The sequence below is a fragment of the Acanthisitta chloris genome, unplaced genomic scaffold (genome assembly GCF_000695815.1).
Source record: "Acanthisitta chloris isolate BGI_N310 unplaced genomic scaffold, ASM69581v1 scaffold33224, whole genome shotgun sequence".
NCBI classification, from domain to species: domain Eukaryota; kingdom Metazoa; phylum Chordata; class Aves; order Passeriformes; family Acanthisittidae; genus Acanthisitta; species Acanthisitta chloris.
In genome coordinates, this window is record NW_008670408.1 from 1 (window position 1) to 15946 (window position 15946).

Consider the following 15946-nt stretch of genomic DNA (forward strand, 5'->3'; position numbering starts at 1 on the left):
GGGCCTGGCGGTGCCGAGTCACGGCCGCTGCCCCCGCCGGGATGGGACAGCGCTCGGCGCTGCGCAGAGCCGAGAGGTGATGGAGCCAAACCCTCAGCCTGTCACTGCTGGAGCCCCAAAATATTAAACCAGATCCTCCTGCACCAGAGCCAGACACCTCTTAAACACCTCCAGGGATGGTGACTGCACTGCCTCCCTGGCAATAGTCATAAGGAGTCACCAATTCTGGAGGAGACCTCTAAGATCAAGTCCAACCATTAACCTGTCGCTGCTAAAACCCCCATACCACATCCTCCAGCACCAGATCTTGGTGCTTCTTGAGCCCCTCAGGGATGGTGACTCCACCACCTCCCTGGGCAATATTCATAAAGGATCACAAAGTTTGGAGGAGACCTCTAAGATCATTGAGTCCAACCCTTAACCTGTCACTGCTGGAACCCCAAAATATTAAACCAGATCCTCCTGCACCAGAGCCAGACACCTCTTATACACCTCCAGGGATGATGATTCCACCACCTCCCTGGGCAATAGTCATAAAAGATCACTAAGGTTGGAGGAGACCTCTAAGATCAAGTCCAACCCTTAACCTGTCACTGCTGGAACCCCTAAACCAGATCCTCCAGCACCAGATCCAGATGCCATATAGACACCTCCAGGGATGGTGATTCCACCACCTCCCTGGGCAATAGTCATAAAGAATCATCAAGTTTGGAGGAGACATCTAAGATCAAGTCCAACCATTAAGCTGTCACTGCACTGTAATCCCTAAGCCACATCCTCCAGCACCAGATCCTGGTGCCTCTTGAGCCCCTCAGGGATGGTGACTCCACCACCTCCCTGGGCAATAGTCGTAAAGGATCACGAAGTTTGGAGGAGATCTCTAAGATCAAGTCCAACCCTTAACCTGTCACTGCTGGAACCACTAAACCCTAAACCAGATCCTCCAGCACCAGATCCAGACACCTCTTAAACACCTCCAGGGATGGTGATTCCACCACCTCCCTGGTCAATATTCATCGAATTAGAGAATCAAGTTTGGAGGAGAGCTCTAAGATCATCGAGTCGAACCCTTAACCTGTCACTGCTGGAACCCCTAAACCCTAAACCAGATCTTCCTGCACCTGAGCAATATTCATAAAGGATCACAAAGTTTGGAGGAGACCTCTAAGATCAAGTCCAATCCTTAACCTGTCACGGCCGGAACACCTAAACCCTAAACCAGATCCTCCTGCACCAGAGCCAGACACCTCTTCAACACCTCCAGGGATGGTGATTCCACCACCTCCCTGGTCAATATTCCAGTGCCCGAACACCCTAACACTGAAAAAACTTCTTAACATCTCCTCTGACTCTGCCCTGTCTCAGTTTATGACCATTCCCTCTAGTCCCCTCCCTGCAGCCATGGCAGGAGAGACATCCCCCACCTCTCTCCAACCCCTTCAGGGTGCCAAGTTCTTTCAGAGTCCTCACTGTAGCTTTCCATGGCCATACAATGAATATTAGACTGATCCTGAAAGGAGCATAGGGAAAGGGCTGAGTCTCCTTGGTGTGTCCGGAGACTCTTGATTCTCCAGCATTGGGTTGGATTCATCATATGTGAGAAGGTTTGTCATGGGATGTGGATGTAGAGCTACAGAATCACACTGAGGATGTCGACAGGACCTTCCCCACGTTTCAGCGAAGAGACTTGGGTCTATGGTGGACACCATAAATAATGACTTTACATAACCTTCAACATCCTTCTCTTCCGAGTCCGTGTTCTCCTTTCTTGCCATTTAGCTGAGCTGTGAGGCTCTACAGCAGCAGGAAGCCTGTATGGAAGGTGTCCTGGATCCTGGCAGCACTGGCAGCTTGATATGTCTGCATTCATGAGCACTTTTTGAGTCAGTTGTGGTAAGTTTGGGGTTCCTGACATGCCACAGATAAGAAACTTCTCCTTGCCCACGCCTCTTAGGCCTTTTATCTCTCTTTGAGTTTTTATTCCTGCCCCCCACACACCTCCTTCACTATTGGTTTGGGGTTACTGGCACATTTTTATAGGAAAAAGAAACATTAATGAGCTTGTGCTTGATGTAGTTGAGCACACGATGCCTTCCCGTTACCGCAACTTCCGACACAGTGTGCCATGGCTCATCCTCTTTCTGGAAGCTGTTTTCCTCGTCTTCTCTTACTTTTTCCTCTCAGATGCTGCCACTTTAGGTCTATCAGTTGTCTCCTACCCAGGTAAGACCACCAGCCTTGCTGAGAAAGGCAGGATAATCCCTGCTCCTCTCGTGCCGTTCTGCAGAGATGGGATTCAGCCGCTTTGGGGATTTGTTAATGAGCAGTAGAACTTTTTCCCTGCCCTTTAAACCCCTCACATCTTGCCTGGTATGGTGGGGATTTATGGATATCAAAGTAGTGACAGTGAACCAAGAGATAGGTAGGACTAAATTGCATTTTTTGACCTGTTTTCTGCTGCTTGTTTGAGGTGAACTTGACTCCTGGGAAGGTAAACCTGTGAGCCAGCACAGCTCCGTGCCGAGTGCCTGCAGCATGCCAAGGCATCCTTGTGCTCCAGAGGGAGAATTCAGGGTGGTAGCACCTTCCATTTGAATGCCTGGTGTAAATAAATGAGGTTAATATAGTGGTATCAAGGGTTTAAATGTGTTCTGGAGGTGTATTTTGTGCATGGATCAAAGGAATGTGCTGTTGGATCATGCCCTGGCCATGGTGTACAATGGATTTATTATTATTATTAATGGATTTATGGTGCTGTGCAAATATGAGCTGATTCCTTGGGACATTGTGGTGTGATACTCCCTGGTTTCCAGCTGGAAAAGTGGGACCTACTCACCAGTTTTGCTGTAGGTACAAACTGGTATAACCATATGAGAATACAACTGTTAACATGTCCCTGGCACAATTCCAGGCTAAAAGATCCAGGAGCTTCCATCTCAGATAGCCTCCCCCTTTTTAATTCCATATTAAGCTCTTTCTACTGCAATTTCTGTTCCTTCTACCTCGATGAAGGCATCATATAAGTTTCTCTTGGCAACTCTTTTCTTTCCCAGTGCCCTCAAGGAATGAATCAGCACTAATTCACAGTAACTCTCCCTGAAAATTCCAACTTAAGTTCTTTAACTTCACTCTAGGAAAATGAATGTCCAAATTTTCTTGCTGAATGTCCTCCATTTCTGTTGTGCTTTTTGACTCCTCAACCCTCATCCTGTGGCATCCATTCAGATCACTTTGTAAAAATAAATTCAGGGTCAAAGACAGTTTTACTTGTGGATTGGAAACAAAGCTCTGGAGTTTTTTGCCAGTACTAAGTAATAATGGCACTTGAATTTTTATCTGAAGGCTTCTTAGTTAATTGGGATTTTTAACTGATTTTTTTTTACACCAGAAATCCAGTCTGTGTTACTAATTTCACTGCTGTCTTGGTCTTTTCTGTCATGCAGCTTTTCAAGATGTCAACCACATGGTGATTTTTGGATTTGGCTTTTTCCTGGTGGTTCTAAGAAGATATGGGTTTAGCAGCACTGGATTCAACCTCCTGATCATGGTGCTTGGTGTCCAATACTCTGTGTTGACAGATTATTTATTAGACTACCTTGATATGCAGAAAAATGAAAATGGTCTGACAAGGTAATTAGTTCCTGTTAGAATTGGAAGAATCTAGAAGTGCTGATATTGTTTCTTTATTGGCCCAAGTGTCATTCTGAAACAGAATCATTTTGTTCTTTTCTTTCTCTTCCTGCAGAATAACAAAGGCTACTATGAGTATGACTGCTGTGGCCATCTCCACTGGAGCTGTTCTTGGGAAGAGTAATCCTCTGCAGTTAATTGTCATGGCAATTGTGGAATTAATAACTTTCTCTGTCAGCAGAAGGATCAACAAAATATTCCTGGAGGTACTGTAGTATGATTGCCAGGTACATGGGGGAAATTTCACTGGGGCTTTGGAATGTTGCCTCTTTTTGCTGGTTTCTTAGTGCTCTGCTGACAGAAACATTGATGTGTTTTATCTCATCTCACTTAGATTGTGGCTATGTTTTCATTAAGAGGTGAAATCTGACTTTGGGATTGTATTTAAGGATATCAAACTCCAAACTCTGCACACTCTATATCTCTGTATCTGTATTTTTGGCCTTAAAGGGAGAGCTGATCTGATGGATTGGGATGTGCTGCATTTGCCCAAGAGGTGAATGAAACCCTTGACCTATGCTAAGGCACTAATTGCCCTTAATTTTACCCCCTCCCTGTGCCAGTTCAGCCTGCAAGATTTCCAGTGGGAATGGCACACCATCCCAGTCTGGCCAGCAGTATCAGACCTCATACAGTGGAAACATACCTCAAACTCTCTCTGTATGGATTTTGTGTTTATGAGCTGCATTGAGTTAAGTCAATCTCACATTAGCTCAGGCATAAACTAAGGGACTGTGACAACAAATTGCTTATAAGGAGGTTACATGAACAACAACATCAGGAACTGCATCAAAGGCTTCCTGAGGCCTGAAATAGACCTCAGTTGTGAATATTCTGTTGATACAGGTCTTAGATAGTATCAGCATGATGCACGTGCACCTGTTTGGAGCCTACTTTGGCCTGGCAGTCACCTCTCGTTTCCCTGAGCCTTCCCCAAGGTTGGACAAGAACAGGAACACGCCAACGTCAGACTTGTGGTCAATGTTGGGTGAGTCATTGGCTTTAACATCTCACTGGGAGAAGGGACTGCAGTGAGAATGTAAGGAAGGGTTTTTGAGGGGGTTGGCCACAGCACACTGGAGGTTTTGACTCCAGAATGCAGGTCTGAGCTCAGCCAAGCAGAGCAAACTGCTGTTGTGGCTTGTGGTTTCCAACAATGGGTTGGTGAGTCTCAGCATGTTTCCTACCAGCCACAGAGGCCACTCCTGCAACGGCTGTGGCTCAGTTTGCTTTTGTCAGCCTCAGCATAAGGCTGTGCCAGGTTAACTGTTCCTTCTCCAGGTTAACCATTCCCTTCCCTGGCCAATTGGTCCCTTTTAGGCGTGCCTAGGCATGCTGGTAAGGGACCTGTGTGCCAAAGTTGAGGTCATTACTTCTATTTCAGTAGTACTTGCAGTTCCCAGCTGGGGCCAGGGCTCAGTTTTGTTTTGCAAGGTGGTATACAGAGATATAAACAGGCAGTCCCTGCCTGGCAACGAAAATGAAAAGATAAAAGCCTTGTGAAGGGTGGGAAATGTGATACAGACAGGCATGAGAAAGGATCTGCCCTCACTGCTACCATAGGTTTGGAATAGCCAAAATGGTCTCTCCTGTCTGAGGAATGGATATCCCTGCCTTGGTGCACTGGAATCAGGGAAATTAGCAATGGAAATTGGATTTCAAGGAGCCAAGATGAGCTTATGCAAAATCAGTAGCTGTCAAGGCTGCTGGAAGTTGGGTTTAACCATTGTGCCTTACACTGACAGCGTCAGTGTCACTCGTTAGTTGTCTTGAACCAGAACACCTCAAATGTTACTGTCAGGGGAATTGCACAAGGGTCTGGTACCTCTGTGGTGTGGAGAACACAACATGAGCAATGGGATTGGGCTGGACAGCAGAAAGTAATGACTGCACATGGCAAACTAAACTGTTGGTTGTGTTGTCCCTGTGCCCTTGGAACCCTGCACAACTCGAGGAGCAGAGGCACAGAGCCATGTGGGATCCAAGCTGAGGAAGTCTGAGGCCACCGACTTCCCTCTGCTGGCTGGAATTTGGTCTGTGCATGTGTATCCATACAGGAAGATGTATCCTGCCAGGCAGTGAACTTGTTAGGCTGAGATTCCTAAACGCTGACAGTTAGTGCCCAGGCCACAGAAGCAGCAGAACCTGTTCTCATTCCTGTTGCTACTGAAGGCTGTGTGGTCATCAAAGTGTGAGACTGTGACACACAGTTCCTCCCTCTAAGTGATCTTAGAGGAGGAAAGTGAGTTGTTCTTTTACACCTTTACTAAGGAGTAACTATTTGGTAGACAACTCTCACAAATAACAAGAAGGTTAAGCTGTGTGTGGCTGAGTTGGTGGAGCACCACCTCAGCTCAAGCTGTTGGTCTTTGGCCCTCCTTGGACATAATCCTTGTAGAGGCAGAGAGGATTCTGTTCTTATGATTCACTTCACCCTCTTTTGCTCTTCAAACCCTTCCAGGGGGCAAGACAACCAGTACCATTCACACAGGCAGCCAAGGCAAAGACATTTCAAAGTGCACTCTGAGGTTTTTACAGTAGTTTGTACCATGTGAGCTGGTTTTCCTTCCTCCTCTCACAGCTGGTTTTGAACAGTTATTTCACAACTCCATGAAAAGGAGCATAGATTTTGGCCAAGGAGCCAAAAGTGATGCCTGTGCACAATAGGCAGGATGCAGATTGTTTGGGAATCAACAGTAGAATTGTTCCCACTTGTACCTGACCCTGTGTTTAAAGGAAGATAAATAGCACAAAGGTGTTCTGGAAAACAGCATCTTACCTTCAGCTCTGGGAAGGACCAGCCAGATGCCAGGAGAGCTGTGCTTTGGCCTGTGTGTTTGACACTACCCTGGCAGGTTTTTGGGAAGGTGTTAGTGCCAGGTACCTCTCAGGGCTGTCTGCACTGGGAAAGGTTATCCTTTGTACACAGTTTGGGAATGACAGTGAATGCAAACTGTGGGCTGGAGCCCTCCAGAGACAGGTGGTGATGGATTCACTGTGGTTTAGAGCAGGGAATGATTTTGTTTCCTGTCTTTGTGTCCAAGGCACTGTCTTTCTCTGGGTGTTCTGGCCAAGCTTCAATTCTATCCTAGTTCGGGATGCAAACAAGGTGACAGCAGCCTACAACACCTACTTCGCCCTTGCAGTGAGTGCTGTGATTGCCTTCGCGTTTTCTGTTCTGACCACAAAGGATGGAAAATTCCAAATGGTAAGGCAGGAGAGAAAATCTCTGCAGAGAAGGGGTTTTACTGTTACTCTCAGTAATACACTGGAAGAATAAGGACTGAAAACAAGTCCAGGTTTTCAGCCTCACAGGCATCATAGAATCACAGAGTGGTTGGGTTGGAAGGGATATTAAAAATCATCCAGTCCCACTCGCTGCTATGGGCAAGGCCACCTCCCCCCAGCCCAGGTTGCTCCAAGCCCCATCCAACCTGGCCTGGGACACTCCCAGGGATGGAGCAGCCACAGATTCTCTGGACAACCTGTGCCAGTGTCTCAGCACCCTCACAGGGATGAATTTCTTCCTGATAACTGATCTAACCCCACCCTCTTTCAGTTTAGAACCATTAGCCCGTGTTTTATCACTACATACCCTAGTAAAAAGTCCCTTAACTCCAAGTGTTTCTTGCTTTATTTTACAGGCTCATATCCACAGTGCAGTCCTGGCTGGTGGGGTCACTATTGGTTATACAGCACAGAGTATCCAGCACCCTTGGAATGCCATGGTTTTGGGGCTGCTGGCCAGTGTCATTGCCATAGCTGGATCTCACTGTTCACAGGTAGTGCTCAAAACCTGACATTGTTTTTGCATAAGCTGAATAAACTTCTTTTCCAATGTAGGATACCTCAAGGGAAACCTTTTTATCAGAAGAAAACTAGGAAGCCCAAGGTGTTTTGAGCAGAGTGCAGGATTACACCTCGAAGTGCAAAGTTCATTCTCTACGTTTGTGATGGACAATGTGCAATTATCAACCTGTGATTCTGTGTGTCCACTTAACCTTTTCCTCTTCCCAGAGCTGCTTGAATCCTCCTCTCAAGATTCATGATACTTCTGGAGTTCATTTCACTTTTGCCTTGCCTGCTGTGCTCGGAGCTCTTGCCCAGGTTGCTCTCTTACTTGAAGATTGGACTCATTTAACAAGGTACATAAATTATTGCAGTGTTCCCTGGGAAGAGTTCTCAAGCACAGAGAACCTGAATGTCATCATGGATAAATCATTTTATAACAGATAACCCAAACTAATCCCTGAAGTCCAAAGAAGTCAGTAAGAGCCTTGGAGCATTGAGCAGACTCTGGATCAAAACTTTCCTATCAGCTTTGGGTCCTGTTTCCTGTCTCCCCTTAGATTTGGTATTAAATACAGTGGACATAGGAGGTGAAGGCTGGGGATGTGCCTCTTTCCAAGACTCACTTCAGCTTTTGAGATGCTTTGGGGATGATATGGTACCACAGGGGAGGCAGAAATCAGAGTGCAGCACAAGGGCCTTGCACTTCTCATCATGTTCTGACTGAAACTAATTCACTGAAGTTTTAGTACCACAGTGATGATTTCTAAGGACAAAATCTGTCCTCTGAAGACTGTGTTAGGCTTCTGGTAGGATCTCCTCAAACATCTTAACTGCAGCTGCAGAGAGATTTGAGAATAACAGAGTTTTGATGAGAGGTTTGGATGTAAAAATACTGTGTAAATAGATTCATTCACAGTCTTCATGCTAAATTCAGCAACTGTAGGGGATGAAACACTTGTTTTGCTTTTCAGTCCTGGTTATTTGGTCCTGATTCACCTTGGTGCCTTCTGCCAGACCATTGCTGTCGCCTTGATAGCAGGTTTGATTACAGGTCAGTAGTGACACGTTTCAGTAATTCTTTCTCATTTCCTTGGAGCAAGTTTCTATGGCTAAATTATTTGTAAAAGCAGCCATGGAAACCTGAGTGCCAGGGACTCTCCAGAGCCTTTTAAAGCAGAGCTGTATCCCCCAGAAATAACCCAGCAGCACCATTCTTTCAGTGCTCATTTTAACCAATGCTGAACCTTCAAATTTCAGACAGGAGATAGGGGAAGATGAAAATATTTTTTACATTTGGGTATTGTCTTAGTGACAGCAAATTCTATCTAGGGCCTGTCATTTTCCAGGCCAGTTGCAAAGTTCCTCTAAGCACTAGGCCTTTGATCACGAGAGGTTTGGGGGCAGCAAATCTCACGTGGCTCCCACGTGACATCCTGTTTGTGGCAGCTGCTGCTTTTCTATAGCTGCTCATTCTGTCTTGGGTGAAAGAGAAATGGTCCCTGAAAATTGCTGTGCAATGCACTCTGAAATGAGAGTATTAACCAGTGGATTCGTGTCTTAATTGATCTGAAACCTCTGCACTACCTTAAGTGTAACGAAAATAGCTGAGCAGATTTTTAAAAACCCTTCAGCTAAAATAACCAAGCATTCAGGGTTTAAGCAATTGTTTAAAAACTGAGATGTTTCCATCTGAAATCATAGAATCAACTGGGTTGGAAAAGAGCTCCAAGACCAGCAAGTCCAACCCTACTGTGGTTACCAGACCATGGCACTAAGTGCCACATCCAGTCTCAGCTTGAAAACCTCCAGGGATGGCAAATCCACCACCTCCCTGGGCAGCACATTCCAATGTCTGATCAATCTGTCTATAAAAAATCTCTTCCTAATATCCAACCTAACCCTCCCCTGGCAGAGCTTGAGTCTGTGCCCTCTTGTCCTGGGAGAAGAGACCAACCCCAAAAAAATCCCAAGCCTAAATCCCAAGCTAACAGTGCTGATAAACCAGATTGTTTTAAATACAGAGGCATTTTTCATGCAAGAAGTTAATAATTGTGATCTATTTTTAGAGCCTGGCAGGCTCTTTAATGGAGTTTTACCTAGAGTAATTAATTTTCAGCATCACCAGCCTTGATCCTGGCAAGCTTCTCTCTTTTCATGTCCCTGCCCAGGGCAGGTTGTTGGGACTAGATGATCTGTAAGGTCCATTCCAACCCCTAAATCCTATGATTTGGTTCTGAAATTGTCTTTTAATCTGTGTTACATTTGGACACATGTTACTAAAAACCTTCAGTTACACACAGTCTTCCTGTTCCCTGATGTTTATGTTTATACTGGACATATCTGTTTTTACTAACAGGTTTAATCTTAAACCTCAAACTCTTTAAGATCATCTCTTCATCCAAGTACTTTGACGATCAGTTTTATTGGGAGGTAAGTTGCAATGTCAGATTAATTGAGTGGGAGTATGTTCAGCACCTTTAACTTTAGGTATTTGAATTAAAAACATGTTACAAAGGGCTAATTCCACTTCTCAGCACATTTTTGTCTGATGCACGAACACAGACCTTGGGCACCTTTAGGTGCTGAATGTGAGACAGAAAAGATCTCAGTTACACAAAAGAAATGAATGAAAATAAACTTCTAATCAGATTTTCCATTGCCTTTTTTTTGTATGCTGATTTGATGCATAAAATGTTCTGATAAAAGACTGTTTGTCTTCACAGTTTCCCCACTTGTCTGTTGGATACTGAATGGAGGATCTCAGCTGACAGATTTGACCAAGATAAGATCTTCCTGTTTGCCACTAGAGAAAATAAATAGCTTTGATGGCTGAGAGAGCACTGAAATCTCAATTCTCAGCCCCACAAAAGCTACCCCAAAGGACACACAGAAAATTAAACTGTTTTGGTTATTCTTCAGCAATACAGAGTGTAAATTCACAGTCCAAACTTGCATTTAGCTTTTCTGCTTTGTTGGTCTTACCTGAAATATGAGACATGTATTAAAAAATTGTTTGCTTTCATGGCTGTAATGACTTCTCAATCCAAATGCTTGGAAACTTCAATCTATTTTTAGCACCCAAGTTTAAAAGCCAAAATCATGTATTTTAAGGTATAATTTCTCAAGGAGCACTTCTTATCTAGCAAAGTACTTGAGAATGTGTTTTTAAGCTAAATTAATTCTGTTGAAGGCCTTGTTAAGCAAAGATTTAATGAGTGAGCTGGATCAGGGCCAGAACTCTGCATCCTGCCAGACTGAACTCCTCGACTTCACTGACTGCTTAAAGGAAAATCTGTCATTACTTGGCACAGGCTTGCTGTCTGGAAGTTCAAATGGCAAGAAGTTCAATTGTTCTGCTTGGGGATGAGCTCCTGAAATCAATGGTGTTTGCTGCCAAACCTAGAACACAGCAGACCTCAGGACAGTGTCTGTGCAGTGACTGTCCCACCACAGGGTCAGCTGCCAGGGAAGAATCCTCAGTGCTGCTTGGAAAGAATGCCAAGACCCATTCTGGAAGTGTCTTAGTCCAAGGAAAGCAGAAGACTATGGGGCATGAGCTGGGGCCTAATCACAGAGGATTCTCTGCCAGTGAACCCTTGTGTTTATAAGTGGATTGTGATCCTTAGTGTTTCTTTGTTTCAAAAATAGTTGACGTAGAAAAACCTCTTTCCTAAGTGCTGACCTAATAAAGAAGTCAAAATGGGATTGTTTTTATTTATTCAGCACACTGGTTAAAAATGAATGAGGAGACACATGACAGTGATGACAAGGCTGAGGCCTTTGATGCTCACTGATCTCATTTGTTCAATGGGTGTTGGGAAAAGCAAATCACCACAGCTACACAAGGGAGACAGGTTCCAAGTCATGAAAAACCACTTGTGGAGGAAGGGCCAGTTTGCCTTATTTCCAGGTCATAAAGAGCCAGGGCTCAGCTGAGTTAATTAGCTGTCAGTGGCCTCCAGCCTGGACACACACAGAATCACAGAATTATAGAATCAACCTGGTTGGAAGAGACCTCCAAGATCATCAAGTCCAACTCTCCCATGGTTACTAGACCATGGCACTAAGTGCCACATCCAGTCTCAGCTTGAAAACCTCCAGGGATGGTGAATCAACCACCTCCCTGGGCAGCACATTCCAATGCCTGAGCACTCTCTCTGCAAAAATCTCTTCCTAATATCCAACCTACCCCTCCCCTGGCAGAGCTTGAGTCTGTGCCCTCTTGTCCTGGGAGAAGAGACCAACCCCCACCTGACTCCAACCTCCTGTCAGGGAGTTGCAGAGGGTGCTAAGGTCTCCCCTGAGCCTCCTCTTCTCCAAGCTGAACACCCCCAGCTCCCTCAGCCTCTCCTCATGGCACTTGTGCTCCAGTCCCTTCCCCAGCCTCGTTGCTCTTCTCTGTACCCATCATGTCACCCACACTGAACACATGACTTACTATCTGTGCCACAGTGTGATCCATGCTCAACTTCTTCTTCACTTTTTACCAGCCAAACAGAACTTCTGCAACACAAATAGCTCATTTTTGTATTTAAAGGAATCATATTTTCACCCATCTCTCTTATCATTGATTTCTTGAGCAACCAGCCTGGGTGAAAGCACAGGAAGGGACAGAGACAGGATCAGAGCTCTCCCTGTGGCTCTTCCAAGGAGAAAAATCCATCTGAAGAATCCTTTCCCTTTTTTTTTTTTCACAGTGGTTAGAAAATAGTTGAGCTCAGCTTTGTGCATGGGCTATTTTCATCTAATTTCTGCCTCTACAATGTCACCCACAGCAACAGTAAGTTGTTACTCACCACAGATTTCCTTATTACCACCAGAGATTTAAATACTCAGAGAAGGAGCAAAAAATATCCCAAAGCAACATATATTATGCAAGAAAAGCCACAGACCAGTAAGTTTAGAACTTGAAGAAACGGTTATATTGTCCAGATATAGGAAATACTTAATAAATATATGTTAAAAAGTTGCTTTGAAGCATTTTTAGTAAGTCTTGGATTGTAAAGAACATCATAAAAACAGCTGGTTAAATACTCCACTATGCTGTTTATTTGTAACCACCATCCTGGCAGAAAAGTGACTCCACTGATCCTGGCAGCAGTTTGACACTTGTCAAAAAACATCACGTTTAAGTCGACATACAAGAGTAAAAAAATTCAACAGAACTGGAATTTTTAGTGCTTTCAGCTCTCCTGGATTTACCTTTCGACATAATGGAAGGTCACTGTGTACAAAACGCTTTGACAAAAGGTTGGGGCGTGCAGTGAGAACCAGCAAGGCCAATGCACTTCCAGGGGTGTCTTCACTGCCACAGATCTTCTGTGCGACCAAACTTGAAGACCAAACCTCTGTGTAGAACAGGACAAAGGCACATGAGTAAATAACAGAGCAAATCAAATGCCTCTTGTTTTAAAGAGATGATTTCAGAGAGCAAAATATGGTGTTGTCTTGCATGAAACCTTTGCAAACAGATCCCAGAGATCTGTTCTCTTTACCAGCAGTTTATTCACACAGCTCCAGGTACCAAACAAGGCTCAAGGAAAAATCAGATGACAGCAAGTTCCACTTGCTATCATTAAAACAACTTAGATAAGAAACAAGCAAAGGAAAAGATTCTTACCCGAAAAAGATGAATGCATTCTGGAAAAACACAGCTATTCCTGGGTACACTACTGGTTTTTCTAACAAAAGGGAAAAAAAAAACTCCATAAATTTTTTGGGCAAGTTGTTTTCAAGCATATCCCATTTCTGACATCTCACTTTCCTTTGTGCTGATTTAGCACACAGGGAGCAACTTTCACAAAACCAGTAACTGTGAGTCTGGGAATATGTGTGCACCCAGAGAACTATTCCCACATAACTGCAGCAGTTTAACTGTATCTGTACAGTTTCCAGTTGGCCAAGGCCTGTGTTTCCAGAGATGAGTTAGAAGTTGGTGACTTAGAAGCAGAAAACTAATAGTATGAATTAGGGGTGTGTAAGGAACCAAAACATTAAAACTGGGCCTGCCTAGAAACTATCTGAAAACAAGTTCTACAATTCACTGGTTATTTAAAATCACAGAATATACAGAATTGGAAGGATCCACAAGGATCATCCAGTCCAACTCTTGCCCAGGACACTCCAACAATCCACCCTGGGCCTGAGAGCATTAGCCAAACACTCCTGGAGCTCTGTCAGCCTTGGGGCTGAGCCCACTGCCCTGGGGAGCTGTTCAGTGCCCAAACACCTCTGGGGGAAGAACTTTTGCCTAATATCCAACCTAAACCTCCCCTGACACAACCTCAGGCCATTCCCTTGGGTCCTGTCACTGGTCCCAGAGAGCAGAGGTCAGTGTTCCTCATGAGGGAGTCATATACAGTCATGAGGTATCTCCTCAGTCTCCACTTCTCCAGGCTAAACAGACCAAGTGACCTCAGCCCCCTCCTTAGAATAACTTAAACTCTCAAAAAACAGGTCAGGTCTTACCTTTAACAACGTAACCTCCAAAAAGGATCCACATGGAAGCAATCAGAGATCCAAAAGCCATCATGAACCCAATGAACAGCCAGATCCGAGCACCTTGGAAGAGACAGAAAGATCTTTTGCACAGACACTCTCAGACACTGTGACTCAGCTTCAGAGCACCTCTGACACACAACATACAAGCTGGAACAGCTCTCCCAGTTCTTCCAAGCCTTAAAGGCCTCACAAATCCACCACCTGCCCACCCTGTTGTACCTGTCTGCCCCAGGCAGCCTTCACTGTAGCTGTCACCTCGCACCTGTCCATTGGACACAGCATTGATCCTGTGTGGGAAAATCAGGATAAAAGTGAGAACCTCTGCATTTAAAGCCTAGGTGTTCTTTTCCTAATTGCACAAAATCTGATCGAGAAATGACCTTACATCAGGAATGCAATCGTGGCTATAACCCCACAAGCATGGTAGGAATGGTTGAAGTCTTCCACTTGAGGGTATTTCACAGCTGCATCTATGATTATCCACCAACCTGTAAAAAACTGTTCAAAGAAAAAAAAAAAGAGTACAATGGCTTAAGATACAGACACAAACCTTTTCACAGCACGTGAGATGAAGAGTGATGGAATATTCCCCAGTAGCCAACCTAAACTTTCCTTAGCACAACTTGAGGCTATTTCCTCTCATCCTGTAGCTTGGGATGTGGGAGAAGAGAGTCCCAAACTGCTAATAATTCCTAGCTCATGACAACTGGATACACCTAAGAGACCTGAAAGCAGCCTAAGAGCAGTGTGCACCTACCAGCACACCTGCAGCCACAGAAGCAATGGTGTTTCGTTTCTCTCCCCAGTCCACGCACTCCGAGCATCTCAAGCTCTCCAGGAAACCAGACATTTTTCAGCTCTCAGAACTGCAGAAGGAAAAAAAAAGAGGAACATTTATTTCAGCAGAGGAAACCATCAGGCACCGAGAGCCGCACGCAGCTGTGCGGAGGAGGGTAAAGCTGCTCAATCCCACAAATCCTTCCCGAGGGATGGCAGACACAGCTCCCACCAGGGAAACCCGTGGGGCATCACCTCCCTCGGACCTGCGGGGGCTGCACGGAGAGGAAAGGGGACAGGGCTCCATCCCAGCATCCCTCCCCATCCCGGGTCACTGGCCCTCCCTCCTCGGGGCCGTTTTCTGTCCCTGCTCGGGGCTGTGTCTGTCTAGGCTGGACAAGGCTCCATCCCAGCATCCCTCCCTGTCCAGGGACATTATCCCTCCCTGTCCCAGCCACTGTCCCTCCCTGCCCGGGGCCGTTTTCCGTCCCTGCTCGGGGCTGTGTCTGCCCAGGCCGGGACAAGTCTCCGTCCCAGCATCCCCCCCTGTCCCGGCCACTATCCCTTCCTGCTCGGGGCCGCGATCCCTCCTTGCCCTGGGCTATTATCCCTCCCTATCCGAGGCCATTCTCCCTCCCTGCCCGGGGACACGTCCGTCCAGGCCGGGACAAGGCTCCGTCCCAGCATCCCTCCCTGTCCGGGGACATTATCCCTCCCTACCCGGGGTCGTTTTCCGTCCCTGCTCGGGGCCGTGTCTGTCCAGGCCGGGACAAAACGCCACCCCAACATCCCTCCCTGCTCGGGGCCGCGATCCCTCCTTGTTCTGGGCCATTATCCCTCCCTACCCCGGGCTATTTGCCGACCCTGTCCGGGGCCGTTCTGTTCTTCCTCCCTATCCGGGGCCGTTTTCCGTCCCTGTTCGGGGCTGTGTCTGTCCAGGCCGGGACAAAACTCCATCCCAGCATCCCTCCCTGTTCGGGGCCGCGATCCCTCCGTGCCCTGGACCATTAGCCCTCCCTACCGGGGCCGTTCATCCCTCCCTCCCTGGGCCGTTCATCCCTCTCTCCCGGGGCCGTTTTCCGTTCTCCCCTCACACCCCACGTACCCCTATCCCCCCGCGCTCCGCGGGGCAGTGTAACCGACGGGCGGTAACCGGCGGTCCCGGGCCGTTCCCGGGCGGTGCGGG

General features: G+C 46.2%; 2 protein-coding genes across 2 annotated transcripts; one reads left to right on the plus strand and one right to left on the minus strand.

The window, feature by feature from the left end:
- The first annotated feature begins 2087 nt into the window (after positions 1-2087).
- On the plus strand, positions 2088-10232 carry LOC103801264 (RH-like protein). Its single transcript, XM_009073673.1, has 10 exons — positions 2088-2223; positions 3444-3630; positions 3746-3896; positions 4537-4678; positions 6735-6898; positions 7335-7472; positions 7708-7835; positions 8454-8533; positions 9839-9912; positions 10206-10232. Exons 1-10 carry the CDS (start codon positions 2088-2090, stop codon positions 10230-10232), a joined length of 1227 nt encoding a protein of 408 aa, XP_009071921.1.
- A 2524-nt stretch (positions 10233-12756) lies between these two features.
- TMEM50A (transmembrane protein 50A) lies at positions 12757-14851 on the minus strand. Its single transcript, XM_009073674.1, has 6 exons — positions 14741-14851; positions 14369-14481; positions 14203-14270; positions 13951-14043; positions 13103-13163; positions 12757-12830 (listed from the first exon to the last, which is right to left on the minus strand). Exons 1-6 carry the CDS (start codon positions 14831-14833, stop codon positions 12785-12787), a joined length of 474 nt encoding a protein of 157 aa, XP_009071922.1. The 5' UTR covers positions 14834-14851; the 3' UTR covers positions 12757-12784.
- Between the last annotated feature and the right edge of the window lie 1095 nt (positions 14852-15946).

Coding starts and splice junctions, on each gene's coding strand:
- LOC103801264 (XM_009073673.1), top strand. CDS start 2,088: ATGCCTTCCCGTTACCGCAACTTCCGACACAGTGTGCCATGGCTCATC. Junction 2,224..3,443: donor ATCAGTTGTCTCCTACCCAG/GTAAGACCACCA, acceptor TCTGTCATGCAG/CTTTTCAAGATGTCAACCAC. Junction 9,913..10,205: donor ACGATCAGTTTTATTGGGAG/GTAAGTTGCAAT, acceptor TTGTCTTCACAG/TTTCCCCACTTGTCTGTTGG.
- TMEM50A (XM_009073674.1), bottom strand. CDS start 14,833: ATGTCTGGTTTCCTGGAGAGCTTGAGATGCTCGGAGTGCGTGGACTGG. Junction 14,044..14,202: donor AGGCTGCCTGGGGCAGACAG/GTACAACAGGGT, acceptor GTCTCTTCCAAG/GTGCTCGGATCTGGCTGTTC. Junction 12,831..13,102: donor AATGCATTCATCTTTTTCGG/GTAAGAATCTTT, acceptor TGTTCTACACAG/AGGTTTGGTCTTCAAGTTTG.